Source organism: Thalassophryne amazonica, chromosome 23, assembly GCF_902500255.1.
Source record: "Thalassophryne amazonica chromosome 23, fThaAma1.1, whole genome shotgun sequence".
Taxonomy (NCBI): domain Eukaryota; kingdom Metazoa; phylum Chordata; class Actinopteri; order Batrachoidiformes; family Batrachoididae; genus Thalassophryne; species Thalassophryne amazonica.
The window spans coordinates 114,270-132,731 of NC_047125.1; the positions used below are offsets into that span (position 1 = coordinate 114,270).

Genomic DNA, 18,462 nt, shown 5'->3' on the forward strand with positions numbered 1-18,462 from the left:
TTTCAGTCAGGTTTTAGAATTCATCATAGTACAGAAACAGCATTAGTGAAGGTTACAAATGATCTTCTTATGGCTTCGGACAGTGGACTTATCTCTGTGCTTGTTCTGTTGGACCTCAGTGCTGCTTTTGATACTGTTGACCATAAAATTTTATTACAGAGATTAGAGCATGCCATAGGTATTAAAGGCACTGCGCTGCGGTGGTTTGAATCATATTTGTCTAATAGATTACAGTTTGTTCATGTAAATGGGGAATCTTCTTCACAGACTAAAGTTAATTATGGAGTTCCACAAGGTTCTGTGCTAGGACCAATTTTATTCACTTTATACATGCTTCCCTTGGGCAGTATTATTAGACGGTATTGCTTAAATTTTCATTGTTACGCAGATGATACCCAGCTTTATCTATCCATGAAGCCAGAGGATACGCACCAATTAGCTAAACTGCAGGATTGTCTTACAGACATAAAGACATGGATGACCTCTAATTTCCTGCTTTTAAACTCAGATAAAACTGAAGTTATTGTACTTGGCCCCACAAATCTTAGAAGCATGGTGTCTAACCAGATCGTTACTCTGGATGGCATTTCCCTGATCTCTAGTAATACTGTGAGAAATCTTGGAGTTATTTTTGATCAGGATATGTCATTCAAAGCGCATATTAAACAAATATGTAGGACTGCCTTTTTGCATTTACGCAATATCTCTAAAATCAGAAAGGTCTTGTCTCAGAGTGATGCTGAAAAACTAATTCATGCATTTGTTTCCTCTAGGCTGGACTATTGTAATTCATTATTATCAGGTTGTCCTAAAAGTTCCCTAAAAAGCCTTCAGTTGGTTCAGAATGCTGCAGCTAGAGTACTGACGGGGACTAGCAGGAGAGAGCATATCTCACCCGTGTTGGCCTCCCTTCATTGGCTTCCTGTTAATGCTAGAATAGAATTTAAAATTCTTCTTCTTACTTATAAGGTTTTGAATAATCAGGTCCCATCTTATCTTAGGGACCTCGTAGTACCATATTACCCCATTAGAGCGCTTCGCTCTCAGACTGCGGGCTTACTTGTAGTTCCTAGGGTTTGTAAGAGTAGAATGGGAGGCAGAGCCTTCAGCTTTCAGGCTCCTCTCCTGTGGAACCAGCTCCCAATTCAGATCAGGGAGACAGATACCCTCTCTACTTTTAAGATTAGGCTTAAAACTTTCCTTTTCGCTAAGGCTTATAGTTAGGGCTGGATCGGGTGACCCTGGACCATCCCTTGGTTATGTTGCTTTAGACGTAGACTGTGTTTCATAATTATTGTATGGCCTTGCCTTGCAATGTGGAGCGCCTTGGGGCAACTGTTTGTTGTGATTTGGCGCTATACAAGAAAAAAGTTGATTGATTGATTGAAACCCAGGCACTCTCTCTGTTCACTTAAGGTTCTCAAGACCTGGAATCAGGAATCCTCTGATTGTATAAAGATCCCGGCATTATCTGTAAAGTCTAAGTCAGTAAACCTTTCCTCACCAACAAAGGAACTAGAGCTTCTACACTATGACCCAAGACCCAGTCCAAGCAAGAACTGAACAGCAGACATGGTTTTGGTACAGGCGAACTGGGCAGCCACCTGGGGCAGCATTTTTTCTTGACACATGGGGACAGCAGCTTGCTGAGAAGGTGCACAGAAGCAGTGAGCTGGAAGAAAACGGTCACGTGACTCCCGGTGCGTTCTTGTTACGAGCGATCTGATATTTGAGCTTATACTCACAGACCTTCCTCTCGGGGATCCAGGTCATGAATGAAGGGCTGATGTTACTTATGTTTGTTAGCCTTCTTGCTAAACCTGCCTTACTGAAAATACTTATCTTTTTTTCCCATCTGAATGGTGTCACATTGTATATATTTGCCATTTTTATGTATATTGTGTACATATCTTCAAGTTCTGATAACTTACACTGTTTTGTGCAGAACTGCCTCATTGTCTTTTGTCATTGTTAGAGATGAGAGGAGACTGTGCACCTTACTGCTATAATGAAACAAATGGCTCTTTGTGCAATTCTTTTTTTGGGGGGGAGGGCTCACCGGTGGAGAAATTCAGTGTAGAACCGCCACTGCTGAACAGTGCTGGAGACAGAACACTTCACAATAAAACATCTCCCATGATCCATTTGATACAGTGGATCATCATATTCTACTTGATAGGCTGGAAAATCATTTTGGGATTACTGGGAGTGCCCTTGCATGGCTGACGTCATACCTGACCAGTCGTTCTGTGTTTTGTACAGTAACACTACCTCTAACCTTAGTGACATGAAATTTGGGGTCCCACAGGGGTCTGTCTTAGGCCCCCTGCTTTTCTCCCTTTATATAGCACCCCTTGGGCACATATTGTGGCGTTTTGGGATTACCTTTCACTGCTATGCAGATGATACTCAGTTATACATGCCGATAACTGCTGATAATCTTGTTCACATAAAATCCTTAGAAGATTGCCTTGCAGCAGTGAGAAGCTGGATGTCTAGAAACGTCCTACTTTTAAACTCTGATAAGACTGAAATGATGGTTCTTGGTCCAGTGAGACATCGGCATCAATTTGACCAGTTAGCCCTCAGCCTCGGCTCGTGTGTCATACATCACACTGACAAAGTGAGGAACCTTGGGGTAATTTTTGATCCTATGTTGTCCTTTGGCCTCCACATTAGAAATATTACTAGGACTGCTTTCTTCCACCTGCGAAATATAGCGAAGATTCGTCCCATCCTGTCTATGGCTGATGCTGAGACCCTGATCCATGCATTTATCTCTTCTAGATTGGACTACTGCATTGTTCTATTTTCTGGTTTACCACAGTCCAGCATTAGGGGTCTCCAATTGGTTCAAAATGCTGCAGCCAGACTTTTGACACGAAGCAGAAAGTTCGACCACATTACACCCATTTTGGCGTCTCTTCACTGGCTTCCTGTCCCAGTGAGATCAGATTTTAAGGTTCTGCTACTAACCTATAAAATTGTTCATGGACTGGCACCTCCCTACCTAGCTGACCTAATTAAACCTTACGTACCGGCCCGGGCTTTACATTCTCAGGGTGCAGGACTACTTTGTGTCCCTAAGGTGAATAAGAAGTCTGCGGGTCACAGAGCTTTCTCTTATCGTGCCCCTGTTCTGTGGAATGATCTCCCTGCGTCAATAAAACAGTCAGATTCTGTGGAGACTTTCAAGTCCAGACTTAAGACGCAATTATTTTCCCTTTCGTATGGCTAGCATACTGGTACAGTTTTGTGTTACACTTTTTACTCTTAATTCATTTATTAGTAATTGGAGCGTGCCGCGGCCTCAACTTTACCTAAATTCTGGGTCTTTTAGTGAAGTTTAGGGCTAGTGGCCGGCGACCACCTTAGTATTTCTTCTGTTTTTCTTGTTGTTTAATGCTGACAAATTATACTGTATTTCTTGTCTTTCTGATGCCTGATTCTGTTTTTTCTCTGTTTAAGGTGCAGCTCCATCCAGAGATGGGAGTTGTATTCGTGTTGGTGATCCTCTTGTCCTGTGCACCAACAGCATTTCTTGTATATTCATCCGTGAATTGTTCTGTGAATTGTTCTGTAATTTATGTCTGTATCATGGCCCAAGCAGAGGGTCACCCCTTTGAGTCTGGTCTGCTTGAGGTTTCTTCCTCAGAGGGAGTTTTTCCTTACCACTGTTGCTCTGGGGGTTGGTAAGGTTAGACCTTACCAGTGTGAAGCGCCTTGAGGCAACTCTGTTGTGATTTGGCGCTATATAAAGGAAAATAAATTGAACTGAATTAAAATCTCCCCAGTACTGACAGAGAGTAACTCAGAGACTCCCCCCACCACTGACCACAGCTCTGACACTACCTGAAACTACGACGTCCAGCTACTTATTCCAAACCTGTGAATTCTCAGGGTGTCCCAGAGAGCAGCACGAGCTAGGTGTGTTACAGAGATGCCCTGTTGGTATTCATGCCAGCTTTCAATGACTACTCTTAGAGCTAGGATGTGGCAACGGCTGAACTGTTGGGCCTTAAGTTGACTTCTGCAGTCACTGAGCACCAAGCAGCTGGGACTCAATCCCGTTGAGGATAATCCTTGCAAGTACCTTTCCTGGCACAGAGAGGACTACAATGCCCCTGTAGTTGTAGCAATCCATATGATCACACTTTCTTTTCCAGAGAGAAACAAGTCCTGTTTCTAATCACCACAGAAGATGCCATCTCACAGACAGAAATAAAAATGGTTTCTGTGACCAAATGACATATCCTTGTGGTCACAATGGGGTTGGAACACAAGAGTGCACGTACTCTGGCATCTGTCAGGGTTGAGCAATCATGTACCATGACTATGGTCACATAACTTACTCCATTAAACTGCAGAAGTGTGTAGTTAGGAATATTTGTGTGTTTATCTATTATTTTGTTTTCTCTGTTATTTGTTTTGGTATTAAGTTATTGCTTTACTTAAATGATTATATTCTTAGTTTGATTTACTTTTAGTCTGTTATTTGTTTAATGTTGAGCCAGGCTGAACTGGTTTTACCACTTGGAACAAAGACAGTTACAATATAAATCATATGTCCCTTTATCACACGGGTTACAGGCAGGGGGCGGGACTTCCTCTGAATGCCCACAAAATAAGGTCCGCCTTTGTCACGCACATGTTGTGCTTTATAAAAACTGCTTTAGTCCATTGTTTGGGGTTCTGAATGGCTGGATCTCCTGCAAGAGAGCGGTTCTTCAGAACCCAGGCCTGTGACTTTGAATAAATTTAAAAGTGCGAAGTAGTTTGACTTTGTACTTTGTGAGGGACAGCATTACAGTAAGAACTGGGTGAGATTTAACAACTGGTGCCGTGACCCGGATGTATCTGGTATGGTTAAACTGCCGGATACAATAAATCCCACTGTGTTCACCGAGTTTGGAGGGAAACACCTGAGCTGAGACTGCACTGTGAACGATGATACAACAATGACAAATCACTGACTTGTACTCCAGGTTTGGGTTGAAGGAGCAGCTTTCCAGAGCTTCCAGGGAGCTGGTCAGCAGATCAGCATCCTTCTGAACAGAGACGTCACTGAGGAACACAGAAGGAGGAAGCTCAGAACCACAATCCATCAGTCCTCAGACTTCAGCTCAAAATGTACGTCTCATTACTCAATGTGAACCTGTTGACTCACCAACCTCTATACGGGTATCTGAGGATAAGACCGTCCCGTTGGGCCTCAGGGTCTCTACAGGACCCAGCTGTGTGTCTGTTTGCACTTACACAAATCAAAAACCTTTGCTCTGACTTGAACTTCTTACAGAAGATACAGCTTCATCGACTCTATACCTGCTTACTCCAATCAGGGGTCATGGGAGAGCTGGAGACTATCCCAGCAGTCATTGGGATACAATTTCAGCTCCTGAAAAACTGGCTACATCTGGAAGTGGAGTCTTCAGCTTTTTTTTATTCATGAGTCTATTCTGGACTGTGTTGCAAAAGACCTTTACACAGGGACCTTCCTGTCCATCTACCCCCTCAAACACGTGTCACGTAGCCACAAGTTCAATTCCTACCTGAGGCATTGGTGGTGCAGGCTGGACACCACCATGCCGAGTGCCAGACCCGAGTGAAACTGGACAGCCTGGGAGTCGTCTGCGTTGGGCGAGCCTGGCAGGCCATCACGGAGCACTGAGAGGACCTGGACGAGACTGTCCTGCTGCCACACCACTAGTACTGGAACCAGCAGCGACAATGCCAGGCTGGCACACGAGCGAGCTATGGCACTCGCCGTGTTCTCACTAGAGTAGGAGCGCTGCCAAGGAGGAGATGTTAGACTTAAGAGTTTTTCACTAGTGCTACGTAGAACTTGACACGTTCACACAACAGTCTATGAGTACACATTCAGGTGGTTCAAACGGGACTGACTGAACCATCTGAAGGTGAAGACCGTGAATTGTGACACTGTGCATGCAGACACATGCAGGAAACACTTACATGTAGGAACCAGGAGAAAACCTGTCCTTTGGTCTTGTAGCTGTTGCTGATGATGCTGAGCAACGTGTTGACCACGATGGTCACCCAGGTGGCTGTGGGGACAAACTCTGGTCCAGCCTGCAGCAACACATCAGTACTTAAAACTATTTATTGCTGTATAAGCGTTTCCCTTGAGGAGAGTTTACCAATCGAGAAGAACTCAGTGTAGCACATCTGCACACCACAAGCTATGCTGTTACTTAACATAAGGACTTTTAAATTCCAGTGGATTTATGCAAGAAGCCCAGTTTGTGGTGTGTATCATAAGGACTGCTAAATTCCAAACATAAGAAAAAAGTGTAAATAAACACGCACTGAACAACGCATTGGATAACATTAGAAATCATCAGATGGACACAGAGAGATGGCCACTAGACCTCTTAGTAAAACTCTGTTGTACCTGCATTAATGGGGAAAAATCCACCAGGTGGCAATATTACTCCATTTCAAGAACAATGGGTCACTGCAAGCGACCTTCAACCTGCTGTTACTTTTCAGTATACAAGTCACTTCGGTGTACAAGTTGCAGGATCTCCAAAGCTAGTTAAAAACACAACTGATTCTCTGGAAAATATGGTCATACAGATTTTCTCAATCCTGATTTCAAGCAGTGGTGACGGAGTCCAGCGTGAAGGATCTCACCCCGAGCCCGACGTCGTTATCACTGGGCAGGTTATTCTCATATTTGACAACGATGGCGGTGAGGCCGCTGAGAGCGAGGATGCAGTTACCCTGGACAACAGGACTGTCCCTGAAACACACACAGGCAGCAGGTTCTGACTGAAAGATAGTCTCCAACTCAAAGATCTCACATCAGGGCCTTGCCAAGTTTTTTTTTTTGTTGTTGTTGTTTTTTTCCTCCATGGCTCACTCTCATCACTGAGTGGTGGCCAAGTGGTTAATGCGCTTGGTTTCAGTGCAAAAGGTTCCGGGCTCAAATCCCACCCCTGCCACATTTCTCCATGTAATGTGGAGTTGCATCAGGAAGGGCATCCGGCGTAAAACCTGTGCCAATTCAACATGCAGATCCACCTCGGATTTGCTGTGGTGACCCCGAATGCAAACAAGGGAGCAGCCGAAGGGACTTACTTACCTACTTACTTTCATCACTCAGTTCATTCACAGATTTGTCCGTGCTGAAGATGAAAGGTCAACAGCATTGGTTTAATCCTTTGTGAAGCATAGGATTTAATGTAAAGTGAGAACTTCTGTATTAAGGTTGTAACATATGGATCTATATACATTTTGTGTTCCAGGAGAAGCAGAATGACATCATTCACAGTATCAAACAGCTAAATGACAGAGTTGGTGCACTGCATCCTTGGACTGTCCCTGAAAGTGTCAGTTCCCAGACATACCAGGAGAGAGAACAATGTGGACGCTGCTAAGATGATCATCCGAAGAATGGCCAGCTAAACCAGAAGTGTGGGCTTGAACCAATTCCAAGCAGTGCCTGGAAGTAATGGGCCTTCCAGTAAAGTCACTCAAAGAAGTGAGTTAATGTGTTTTCTGTTTGTTAGATCCTCATCACCTTAATAAAGTTTTGCTGTTTCATTTTTTACACAGTATATTATGAAACATGCTGTATTTATGGAAATACGGTAACTAAAGCCTTTCACATTGCATGCTTTATACGCATCAGGCAACGCGTCACGTCAACGCCTCCCACACCCCCGACGCGTTCCGTGTGGCAAGGGGGCGGAGACTTTTGCTCAGATGTTTTTTTTTTTTTTCTTTTCTTTCTCCAGAGGAAAGCTGAGTGATTGCCATGTTGTATGTGCGTCGATGAACCACGAAAAAGCTTTAATACAGCAGTCAAATTAATTTTGAGGTTTAAAAAAAACATTTGCAAGGATTTTTCTTCAGAAAACTGCTCTGTATAAATGAGCAGTCCTGTGACACCTTCCTGTTTTGTAGGCATCAGTGGTTTCTGCCGCTAGTCTTCCATGTTTGGACCCGACACATTGTTTCTTTTGGACAGTGTGAAGCTTTGTCACAGTTCAGAGCGGCAAAAGTTGGATTGGGTTGAACTTTTACCACGTCAGCCTGTTGACAAGCAGGAATGTGCACACTCCCGGCAGAAGCGATGGTTTAGCTCGGCTTTTGACATGACGCTTCAGACGCCTCTAAAAAGCAACGCGTTTCATTGAAAATACTTTTTAGACCGATTTGTGGCGCCTCTGATGCTTCCAAAGCATGTGGTGTGAAAAGTCCTTTACACAAATAACAGTGGGTACAGAGGATCATTTTTGTCTGATCTGCTTTCACCTGTGTGGTATACCTAATTGATAACTAAATTGAGAAAATTCTGGAAGCAATATAAACAGCTTGTTAAAAATATAGGGCCTGTCCAATAAGGTGCTGAGTTGAATACCAGTTATGACCATGTAGCTCAAATTATACAATATCTGAACAGAAAAATGTATATAATTGCTTGTGACTAACAAAGGAAATTTTCAACTTGCAGCTCAAGAGTACTAATGACAGACTTGATGGTGAGGACGAGGGATCCAGGCACCAGAGGAATGCCCTAATCAATACCTTAACTGCATACACCCCTGGAATGGAACAAGGGAAGAATACAGTAACAGTCATTGTCAGGGGCGGCTTGAACGCTACGGCTCCTGTTTATCTTTGGCAGCCAGGACAAGTCAGGAACTGTCAATTGCCAGGGACGTGCCACAAATTTAGAGTTGTCATGGCAACTGCAATAAAAATCACATCAATGGACAGTACTACCATTATTTCTACAATTGTGCCATAATCCGAAGATGTCCTGTCCGAGCAGAATCAAAGAAGTATAGACGGGACCATCCTGAACTTTTTCCTGACCCAGATTACAGGTTTGAAAAACTAACAATCTTGCAAATGTTTTTTTTTTGGGGGGGGGGGGGGGGGGGGGGGGGGCAGTCACAGTAGAGAGGCACCGTGACGTCTGGTCTCTGGCTGCGAATCCAACATGGCAGAATCTACTTCAAAACAGCTTCATTTCTGTGTAAATCTAACATGTCTATCATATATTATGTAAAAGCTACTGAAAAACACTTTGAAAACACTGTTTTCACAACCTGATAACACCTCTGCAGTGATTTACAAGGAGCCACCAAGACACCCAGACAACTTAGGAGAAGTTAATAGGCTTACGTGGCTGTGACTGGAGAAATTGTGCACAGGTCAAGCTTTGCATTTTGCATCACTAATCTTAGCTTCATAGTGGAGTAGAGCACAGAAGGATTTTCTTTCACCAGAACAGATCAAATCCAGGCATCTCAGGTGTATCTTCTGGCAATTTGTAGCTAAAGGTTCAGGTCTTCTTTTTAAAGAAAATCCTCCTCTATACAACTTCATCATGAAGATGGATAACTGGTGATACAAAATGCAAAGCTTGAACTGTGCATAATTTCTCCAATCACAGCCACGTAAGCCTATAACTTCTGGGTTGTCTGGGTGTCTTGATGGCTTTCCTCACTCTTCTTCTTCTTGCACACTCACTCAGTTTTTCAGAACTGTTCATGCAGATTTACCATAGAGTGCCATATTGTTTGTATTCTTCATAATTGATGTAAATAAAGTCCAAACCATTCAGTGGCAGCTTTACCCTCAGAGAGCCTCATCCACAACCACCACAAAAGACAGGCAGTACACGGTATTAAGAGGAGGGGTATGTAAACTTTTCATCAGGTTAATTTGAGTAGTTTGTGTTGTCATGATTTGAAAAGCGTAAACACTGTTGTTTGCCGGTAAATGGCTTCACCCAACCATGAACCATGAGCGAAAAAAAAGTTTTTGTTATTGTTCATATTCTCTGAAAAATGGCCAAAAAACAAAACAAACAAAAAAACCTAAACTTCTGCCAGGGTATGTAAACTTTTGGCCCCACCTGTATACATATAGATTCCAATTAAATAATTATTAAGAAGACTGCACATACGGCTGAGGGTATTTTATATGATATCGGGGTTTATATTCTATAATATCAAAGCTTATGGTCAGATTAGTAGCATTACTTAATTTGCATTGTACATGGAATATTTTTGATAAAATTTAATTTTACCTCCAGAGAACCTTTTTATTTGGGGATTAAACATTAATTTAAATTAATAATTTTGTATTATTTTTGTATATTTTTTTCCATTGTGAATTTCCTCAGGAAATGTATTGATTGTAATATGTTTGTGTTAAACTGTTCAGTTTCACTAACTGACTAATCTGACTAATGTCATACTGAGTCTTCAAATCTGCGATTTAAAAACTTCCACAGGAATTTTCTCAGGGAATTTATTGATAGTAATGTTTGTGTTAAAACTGTCCACAGTTTTGCTCTTAAGTATGACTTTTATTAATTGTATGTAGATGTCTAAAAGATTGTTGTAGTTTTTGTTTCAAGTGGTGATTTATGTTTAAGTTGAATTTATTTTTGCTCCTAAAATGTGTATTACTGGTTGTATGTAGATAAATAGATGAATTATTTTTTTTTTTAAGGTTTCATTATTAATTCTAGAAGAGTTATTCTTATATCTGAACATTTTTTTGGAGTAGCGTTTGTGGTTTACCGCTTAAGAAATGTTTTGTAACGTTGAAAATTTTTCATTTTATGTGCTTTTTGAGCAATGATGTTTAATTCTGTAAAGATTAATTCCTTTATCAATTAAGTGATTTCAGAAGTTTGTCCATTACTTATTTTATATGTTCCACAATATAATTCCACATTGCAAGTCACTATTGAAATAAAACCTATTGAATTTTAAAACATTTATAAAGTTGTTTTACTTTTTTTTTTTTTTTTAGTTCAATAGGAACAATCACAAAAATTGTAGGTAATTGAGCAAGAACATTGCATGAACCTCATATGAACAAAGAATGAGGACAGGTAATGTTCGCATGCAAACACTCTACAAATGTTCATTTAATGTTCTGCTGCAACTGTTCATTTGATGTTTGTGAACACTTGTGAACGTTTGTATAATGTTCATTGAATGTTCGCATGCAAACATTACCTGTCCTCATTCTTTGTTCATATGATGTTCATGCAGTGTTCATGCCACGTATGCAAACGTTCAATGAACATTCAAAGAACATTTGGTTTCTGGGTGGGCAAGGCCTAGATCTCATGTGATGGCCACCAAAATCAAGATGTGGTGACTCCCAAGACCTAGGTCTGGTGGCCATTAAAATCCAGGTTTTGCAGCCACCAAGTCTTAAGTCTAGTCTGGTGGCCACCATGACCTAGATGTGATGACTACCAAGACCTAGGTCGGGTAGCAATTAAGACCTAAGTCTGGTGGCCACCATGAACGCCATGATCACTACCATGACCACCGAGGCTTAGATCTGGGAAGCACCATGACCTAGGGTTGGTGGCCACAAAAGCCAATGGTGCATGTTTGTTTGCTTAAACACAAAAATGATTCACACCAACACTAAGGGACGTATCAGGGGTATGAATTCACAGGGTCGGGATTTGGGCTCTGAACCTGAACAGATCTGGGTCAGTAATACTAGCTGTTTTTCATGTGGCCCGCTCATTGGTCAGTTTGTTGTCTGTTTTCAATCACGTGATGGAAAAAAAGAAGACAACTCACTTTGTAGCAGCTTTGATGACATCTGCCAGCTGATCTCTGGTCCTGAGACAGAAAAAAAATGAACCTGGACTTTAAACTTGCACAAGCTTCAAACAAACGCTGTTTGTACAAATTAAAATAAATAAAAAGGATTTCCATCGTTGCAGGAAGCTGTCAGTTTGTGGTGTGTATCATAAGGACTGTTAAATTCATAATAACTCTGATCACAGAAGTCAGTGAATGCATCATCAGTAACACACTTTCCACCTTCAGGACTCGTGGTGGAGCTCAGCCGAGTCCTCACACTCTGAGGGACCATTTGTGTGTTTCTGCACCAATAAACCGGCTCTCAAACCTCTTCAATGGTTCGATCTCGTCGAGCTGTTAATCTGAACTGAGTGACTGGTTTGATTCTCACCACAGCCAGGCACAGTGCTGTTTGTACTGAAGCTCCTCTGGATCCTCTTTTCCTCGTTTCTGCTGCATTTCCAAATCAGCACGACGACCCTGAACAAAACACACAGCAGGTTCAAACCCCAGCCTGTGCCAGAGTGTCCCCAGAGCAGGACCCACACTAACCTGCAGCACGGCATGAAACGTTCGGCTCATGAAGCCCCTCCAGGCCTGAGGTAAAAGTAGAGCCTGGTGCCACTCGGACGGCTGGATGTTCACCTGAAAGAGACGAAGAACGGACTGAAGTTTCAGCTGCTGCTGAAAAAGCAGTGCGCGGTTATCAGCGGAAGGTCGAGCCGGCGGGTACCTCGTGAATCAGGCCGGTCAGAGTCTGCTGGAAACCGTGGCTGCGGCTAACCATGAACCGCTCCATGGGCCGGCCGTTACGGTCAGTCTGCACAGGAAGGTCGTAACACAGCAACAGGCCGGCTGACACACACACACACACACACACACACACACACACACACACACACACACACACACACACACACACACACGGTTTAATATCAGCACTGAGGACGGTGGTGTGTACATGTTGAGGATACCTGTTTCTATGTGCCACGGACATCGGGCATCGAGTCAGGAATCAGCCAGCTGAGAAAGCCGGGCATCCGCGTGACTAACATATACTTGTGGAATGTGTGCTAGGACAGAACTGCTCAATGGATTCAGGTGCATTCAGGCATTTTGGAAGGTTCTTTTGAGTCAAACAGAAAAGTGAACTATTGCAGATGACTTGAGGACCCTGTAGTGATCAGCACTGTCCCCAATGATGTCCAAGGACACACCCTGGACTACTGTGATTTCCTACTCTTGTCTGTGTATGTGCACTAGACCATCCCTGATGCTTGAGCAAAAGAGGCCTTTGAAAACAATGGAGGGGAACCAGACCACCTCCAGACAGTAACCAAAACCCACAGACAAGGTGGGCCAATGCCTCACCTGAGACCAACCACTGGATCAAGACAATGCAATGCCTGTGAGCTCCATCGACTTCCTGAGGCTGAGGCCCATGCATCAGAGCCATAGGGAGAACATCTCCCAACCACCTGTACCACCAAGACCAACAGCTACCCAGCGGATGATCCAGACCGACCAAAGGCCATCTACCACCCAACCCATCCAATGGCAGGCCCATCCATTACTACCAAACAGTTGGCCTCATTCAGCTCATCCTCTGGGGTCTTCCTTTTGATACAGACTCTGGAACAACGGTATTAAAAAGACATCAAGTCTGGCATCACTAATTTGCAGTACAGATGATAGGGTTTGGTATTCCCATTCTATTCTTTAGTTCTGGTTTTATTTTGACATACTGATGTGCATTTCATCCTGCATTTGGCCACATAGTGGCCACCATGTTTCTCCTCGTGGTGGCTGGATTAACTTATTAGCTGACGCAGATGGGAAAGCAGGCGCTGGTGGGCGGAGCACACCAATGAGAACACAAGTGTTCAGCAGGCGGCAGGCACTGTCAATAGGATATTACGCAGGCAATCGAAGTTCACCACCGTCCATTTCAGTGAGTACAAAGGTGAGCCCAGTTACTTCTGACAGAAAGGGGCTAGAGTGGACGAACCCACTCATCTACATGAGTAACCAGCACAGGAAATTACAACAAAAACAAACACAGCAAACAAGAACACCAAGGAACAATGGTTCAAACGGATATGAGTCAAATATGAGTCAACCTTTCTGGTTAATTCAGAGGTCACTCAAAGGTACTTTGTGGAAGGTCTTGTCCACCTGCTAGTCCAGGTTTCAGGCCGGGCTGGTTGTTCTTCTCGTAGGTCTTCAACATGAATGATGGGATTCCTGCCATCGTTTTCCCCTGGTCGGAACGCAGCGTCACCCCTCGCAGGGCCGAGAAGTAGACCCCCCGAGGCATCTGGCTCATCTCCTGCTTCACCAGTGACGTCAAGAAGAGCTCGAAAGCTAAACAAGCAAACAAACGAATGAACATTAGCAAAATGGCTACAATAAAAAAAGTGCTTCAGATGTCATCAAAGGCGCCAGGCTGCACTTTGTTCCAGATGTCCGGGTTTGACCATCTTACATCATCATTGACTCATAAAGATTGCGTCACAAGCACCGTCTCCCAACATCCCACCAGTTATTTCCCGCAGACCCCAGGAGTCAGTGAACCGTAGAGACACGGGCATGGCCTTCGACTGGAACCCTAAATCATAATGTGATGGTGGGGGAGGAGTCCAACCAGGTTGGAAACACTAAAACCAGCTCTTTAGGGTAAAAAAAACAACTTCCTGCTTGGGGTATTAAAGTGATGCACATGCTTGCAGAGTTGGTGGACTTTACCTGGAAGAACAGAGCCAGTGGTGAGAACCATCAGCTTCACATAAGAAGAACCTGGGATGGACAGATCTTTGTCCTCCTCTTCTTCATTGTCAGGAACCTTAGAAGGTGGTCGAGCCTAAACACCAGACAAAGTGATAGGAAGCAACAACAGAACAACCTACGTGATTCCAACACAGCCTCAACTGGTGCCAGACCTGGACTCTAACCAGCGACTTAAGGCAGAGGCAGGACGTCTTTGGTACTTGTTCTTTTTTCGGAGGATCCCTGGGTTACATATGGAGACTCAGATGTGGAGTACTGCTTGAAATTTGAAGGGAATTTCAGCTACAACTAAAGCTAACCAGTGACTTAAGGTGACAACAGGATGTCTCTGGTTTGCGTGAGAGATATCCAGGGGGGAAGATATACTGTTACACAGGGTCCCTTCAGAGGATCTTTGGGTTCCCCTGGAATGGCTTTGTGTCAAATGGGGTGGACACTATGAGACTCGGAGGAGAATTGTCACTCACATTGTGAGGCATCATCATTTTGGCCACGTGGTGAGTTTTGCTGAACATAATCCAGTCTGTAGGTGCTGAGGACACCAACAGCTGGAGAGGCCAATGACACACCCACATATGCTACCTGACCTCTTAGACCTGCTTCGTTTCAGGGTATCCATGAATAACTTTATCCAAACTACAGAGTAAATAATCCTGATTAAAGTTGAAGGCAACGAGCACGTGCTGTGGCATCCAGAGGTCGTTTGGACTTTTAACATCTCAAGAAAAGAAGATAACAATCGAAAGCATTGCGCGGTATTGTGGATTTAGACACAGACGTGCATGCAGTGGCAGCGCACCAATCAGTCTGACGTGATATTTGTTGAACAGCACGACTTCCAAAATCTAAAAGTGAAAAATTATAATTGTGAGGACAAAAACAATTTCATCTGCACAGACGGCAGGAACAGAAGGGACTGGATGACTGCTTACCGGCTGTGTTACAGATAGAACAGCCTGGGTGACTGCTTACCGACTGTGCGATGGACAGAACGACCAGGGTGGCTGTTTACGGGTCACGTTAAGGACAGAACAGCCTGGGTGGCTGTTTACGGGCCGCGTTAAGGACAGAACGGCCTGGGTGACTTTACGGGCCGCCCTGAGGACAGAACGGCTTAGATGACTGTTTACAAGCCGCGCTAAGGACAGAATGGCCTGGGTGACTGTTTACGGGCTGCGTTAAGGACAGAACGGCCTGGGTGACTGTTTACATTCTGCATTAAGGACAGAACGGCCTGGGTGACTGTTTACAGGCCACGCTAAGGACAGAACGGCCTGGGTGACTTTACGGGCCGCCCTGAGGACAGAACGGCTTAGATGACTGTTTACAAGCCGCGCTAAGGACAGAACGGCCTGGGTGACTGTTTACGGGCTGCGTTAAGGACAGAACGGCCTGGGTGACTGTTTACATTCTGCATTAAGGACAGAACGGCCTGGGTGAATGTTTACATTCTGCATTAAGGACAGAACGGCCTGGGTAACTGTTTACGGGCCATGTTAAGGACAGAATGTCCTGGGTGACTGTTTTACAGGCCATGTTAAGGACAAAACGGCCTGGGTGACTGTTTACGGGCTGCGTTAAGGACAAAACGGCCTGGGTGACTGTTTACGGGCTGCGTTAAGGACAAAACGGCCTAGGTGACTGTTTACGGGCTGCGTTAAGGACAGAACGGCCTGGGTGACTGTTTACGGGCTGCGTTAAGGACAGAACGGCCTGGGTGACTGTTTACGGGCTGCGTTAAGGACAGAACGGCCTGGGTGACTGTTTACGGGCTGCGTTAAGGACAGAACGGCCTGGGTGACTGTTTACAGGCTGCGTTAAGGACAAAACGGCCTGGGTGACTGTTTACGGGCTGCGTTAAGGACAAAACGGCCTGGGTGACTGTTTACGGGCTGCGTTAAGGACAGAACGGCCTGGGTGACTGTTTACGGGCTGCGTTAAGGACAAAACAGCCTAGGTGACTGTTTACATGCTGCATTAAGGACAGAACGGCTTGGATGACTTTACGGGCCGCCCTGAGGACAGAACGGCTTGGATGACTGTTTACATTCTGCATTAAGGACAGAACGGCCTGGGTGACTGTTTACATTCTGCATTAAGGACAGAACGGCCTGGGTGACTGTTTACGGGCTGCGTTAAGGACAGAACGGCCTGGGTGACTGTTTACGGGCTGCGTTAAGGACAAAACGGCCTGGGTGACTGTTTACGGGCTGCGTTAAGGACAGAACGGCCTGGGTGACTGTTTACGGGCTGCGTTAAGGACAAAACAGCCTAGGTGACTGTTTACATGCTGCATTAAGGACAGAACGGCTTGGATGACTTTACGGGCCGCCCTGAGGACAGAACGGCTTGGATGACTGTTTACATTCTGCATTAAGGACAGAACGACCTGGGTGACTGTTTACATTCTGCATTAAGGACAGAACGGCCTGGGTGACTGTTTACGGGCTGCGTTAAGGACAGAACGGCCTGGGTGACTGTTTACGGGCTGCGTTAAGGACAAAACGGCCTGGGTGACTGTTTACGGGCTGCGTTAAGGACAGAACGGCCTGGGTGACTGTTTACGGGCTGCGTTAAGGACAAAACAGCCTAGGTGACTGTTTACATGCTGCATTAAGGACAGAACGGCTTGGATGACTTTACGGGCCGCCCTGAGGACAGAACGGCTTGGATGACTGTTTACATTCTGCATTAAGGACAGAACGGCCTGGGTGACTGTTTACATTCTGCATTAAGGACAGAACGGCCTGGGTGACTGTTTACATTCTGCATTAAGGACAGCACGGCCTGGGTGACTGTTTACATTCTGCATTAAGGACAGCACGGCCTGGGTGACTGTTTACATTCTGCATTAAGGACAGAATGGCCTGGGTGACTGTTTACATTCTGCATTAAGGACAGAACGGCCTGGGTGACTGTTTACATTCTGCATTAAGGACAGAACGGCCTGGGTGACTGTTTACATTCTGCATTAAGGACAGAACGGCCTGGGTGACTGTTTACATTCTGCATTAAGGACAGAACGGCCTGGGTGACTGTTTACATTCTGCATTAAGGACAGAATGGCCTGGGTAACTGTTTACGGGCCGTGTTAAGGACAGAATGGTCTGGGTGACTGTTTACGGGCCATGTTAAGGACAGAACGGCCTGGGTGACTGTTTACGGGCTGCGTTAAGGACAAAACGGCCTGGGTGACTGTTTACGGGCTGCGTTAAGGACAAAACGGCCTAGGTGACTGTTTACATGCTGCATTAAGGACAGAACGGCTTGGATGACTTTACGGGCCGCCCTGAGGACAGAACGGCTTGGATGACTGTTTACATTCTGCATTAAGGACAGAACGGCCTGGGTGACTGTTTACATTCTGCATTAAGGACAGCACAGCCTGGGTGACTGTTTACATTCTGCATTAAGGACAGCACAGCCTGGGTGACTGTTTACATTCTGCATTAAGGACAGCACAGCCTGGGTGACTGTTTACATTCTGCATTAAGGACAGAACGGCCTGGGTGACTGTTTACATTCTGCATTAAGGACAGAACGGCCTGGGTGACTGTTTACATTCTGCATTAAGGACAGAAGAGCCTGGGTGACTGTTTACATTCTGCATTAAGGACAGAAGAGCCTGGGTGACTGTTTACGGGCTGCGTTAAGGACAGAACGGCCTAGGTGACTGTTTACGGGCCGCGTTAAGGACAGAACGGCCTAGGTGACTGTTTACGGGCCGCGCTAAGGACAGAACGGCCTGGGTGACTGTTTAAGGGCTGTGTTATGGACACACAAACCTCAGACAGTAAGACATGAGCTGAATGCGTGGGACGAAGTCTTACGGCCTCAGGAAGGACAGACGTCGTATGGACCACTTCAGGGAAATGAGCCAAAGCTCTGAAACCGCAGCTGGACACCTCTGGATCCTGTTACAGGAAACAAACACAAATATCTCAAAGTTAGAACACAAACAACAAACAGGTTTACAAGGCTCGGGTCTTAAGGCTTTTGAGAAATATGACTACAAGATTTAAGACGATTCACGTGTTTCCAAGGTGTGTAGAAAGATACCTACTGCTGGAGTTACACC

The 18,462-nt window shown here is 44.8% G+C and overlaps 1 protein-coding gene across 6 annotated transcripts in view; it reads right to left on the reverse strand.

The window, feature by feature from the left end:
* focad (focadhesin) overlaps window positions 1–18,462 on the reverse strand; it is a 69,333-nt gene that overhangs the window by 15,417 nt on the left and 35,454 nt on the right. For 4 of the 6 annotated variants that reach the window (XM_034164335.1, XM_034164336.1, XM_034164334.1 and 1 more), the window contains exons 18-28: window positions 18,170–18,298; window positions 14,343–14,457; window positions 13,773–13,961; window positions 12,331–12,452; window positions 12,150–12,242; window positions 11,989–12,077; window positions 11,592–11,633; window positions 6,652–6,760; window positions 5,971–6,087; window positions 5,550–5,788; window positions 4,975–5,064 (exon numbers count right to left, since the gene is read on the reverse strand). In XM_034164335.1, coding sequence (XP_034020226.1) covers window positions 4,975–5,064; window positions 5,550–5,788; window positions 5,971–6,087; window positions 6,652–6,760; window positions 11,592–11,633; window positions 11,989–12,077; window positions 12,150–12,242; window positions 12,331–12,452; window positions 13,773–13,961; window positions 14,343–14,457; window positions 18,170–18,298 — 1,334 coding nt within the window. The remainder of the gene's footprint in view (window positions 1–4,974; window positions 5,065–5,549; window positions 5,789–5,970; window positions 6,088–6,651; window positions 6,761–11,591; window positions 11,634–11,988; window positions 12,078–12,149; window positions 12,243–12,330; window positions 12,453–13,772; window positions 13,962–14,342; window positions 14,458–18,169; window positions 18,299–18,462) is intronic. The other 2 variants (XM_034164340.1, XM_034164338.1) reach the window with 1 other exon arrangement.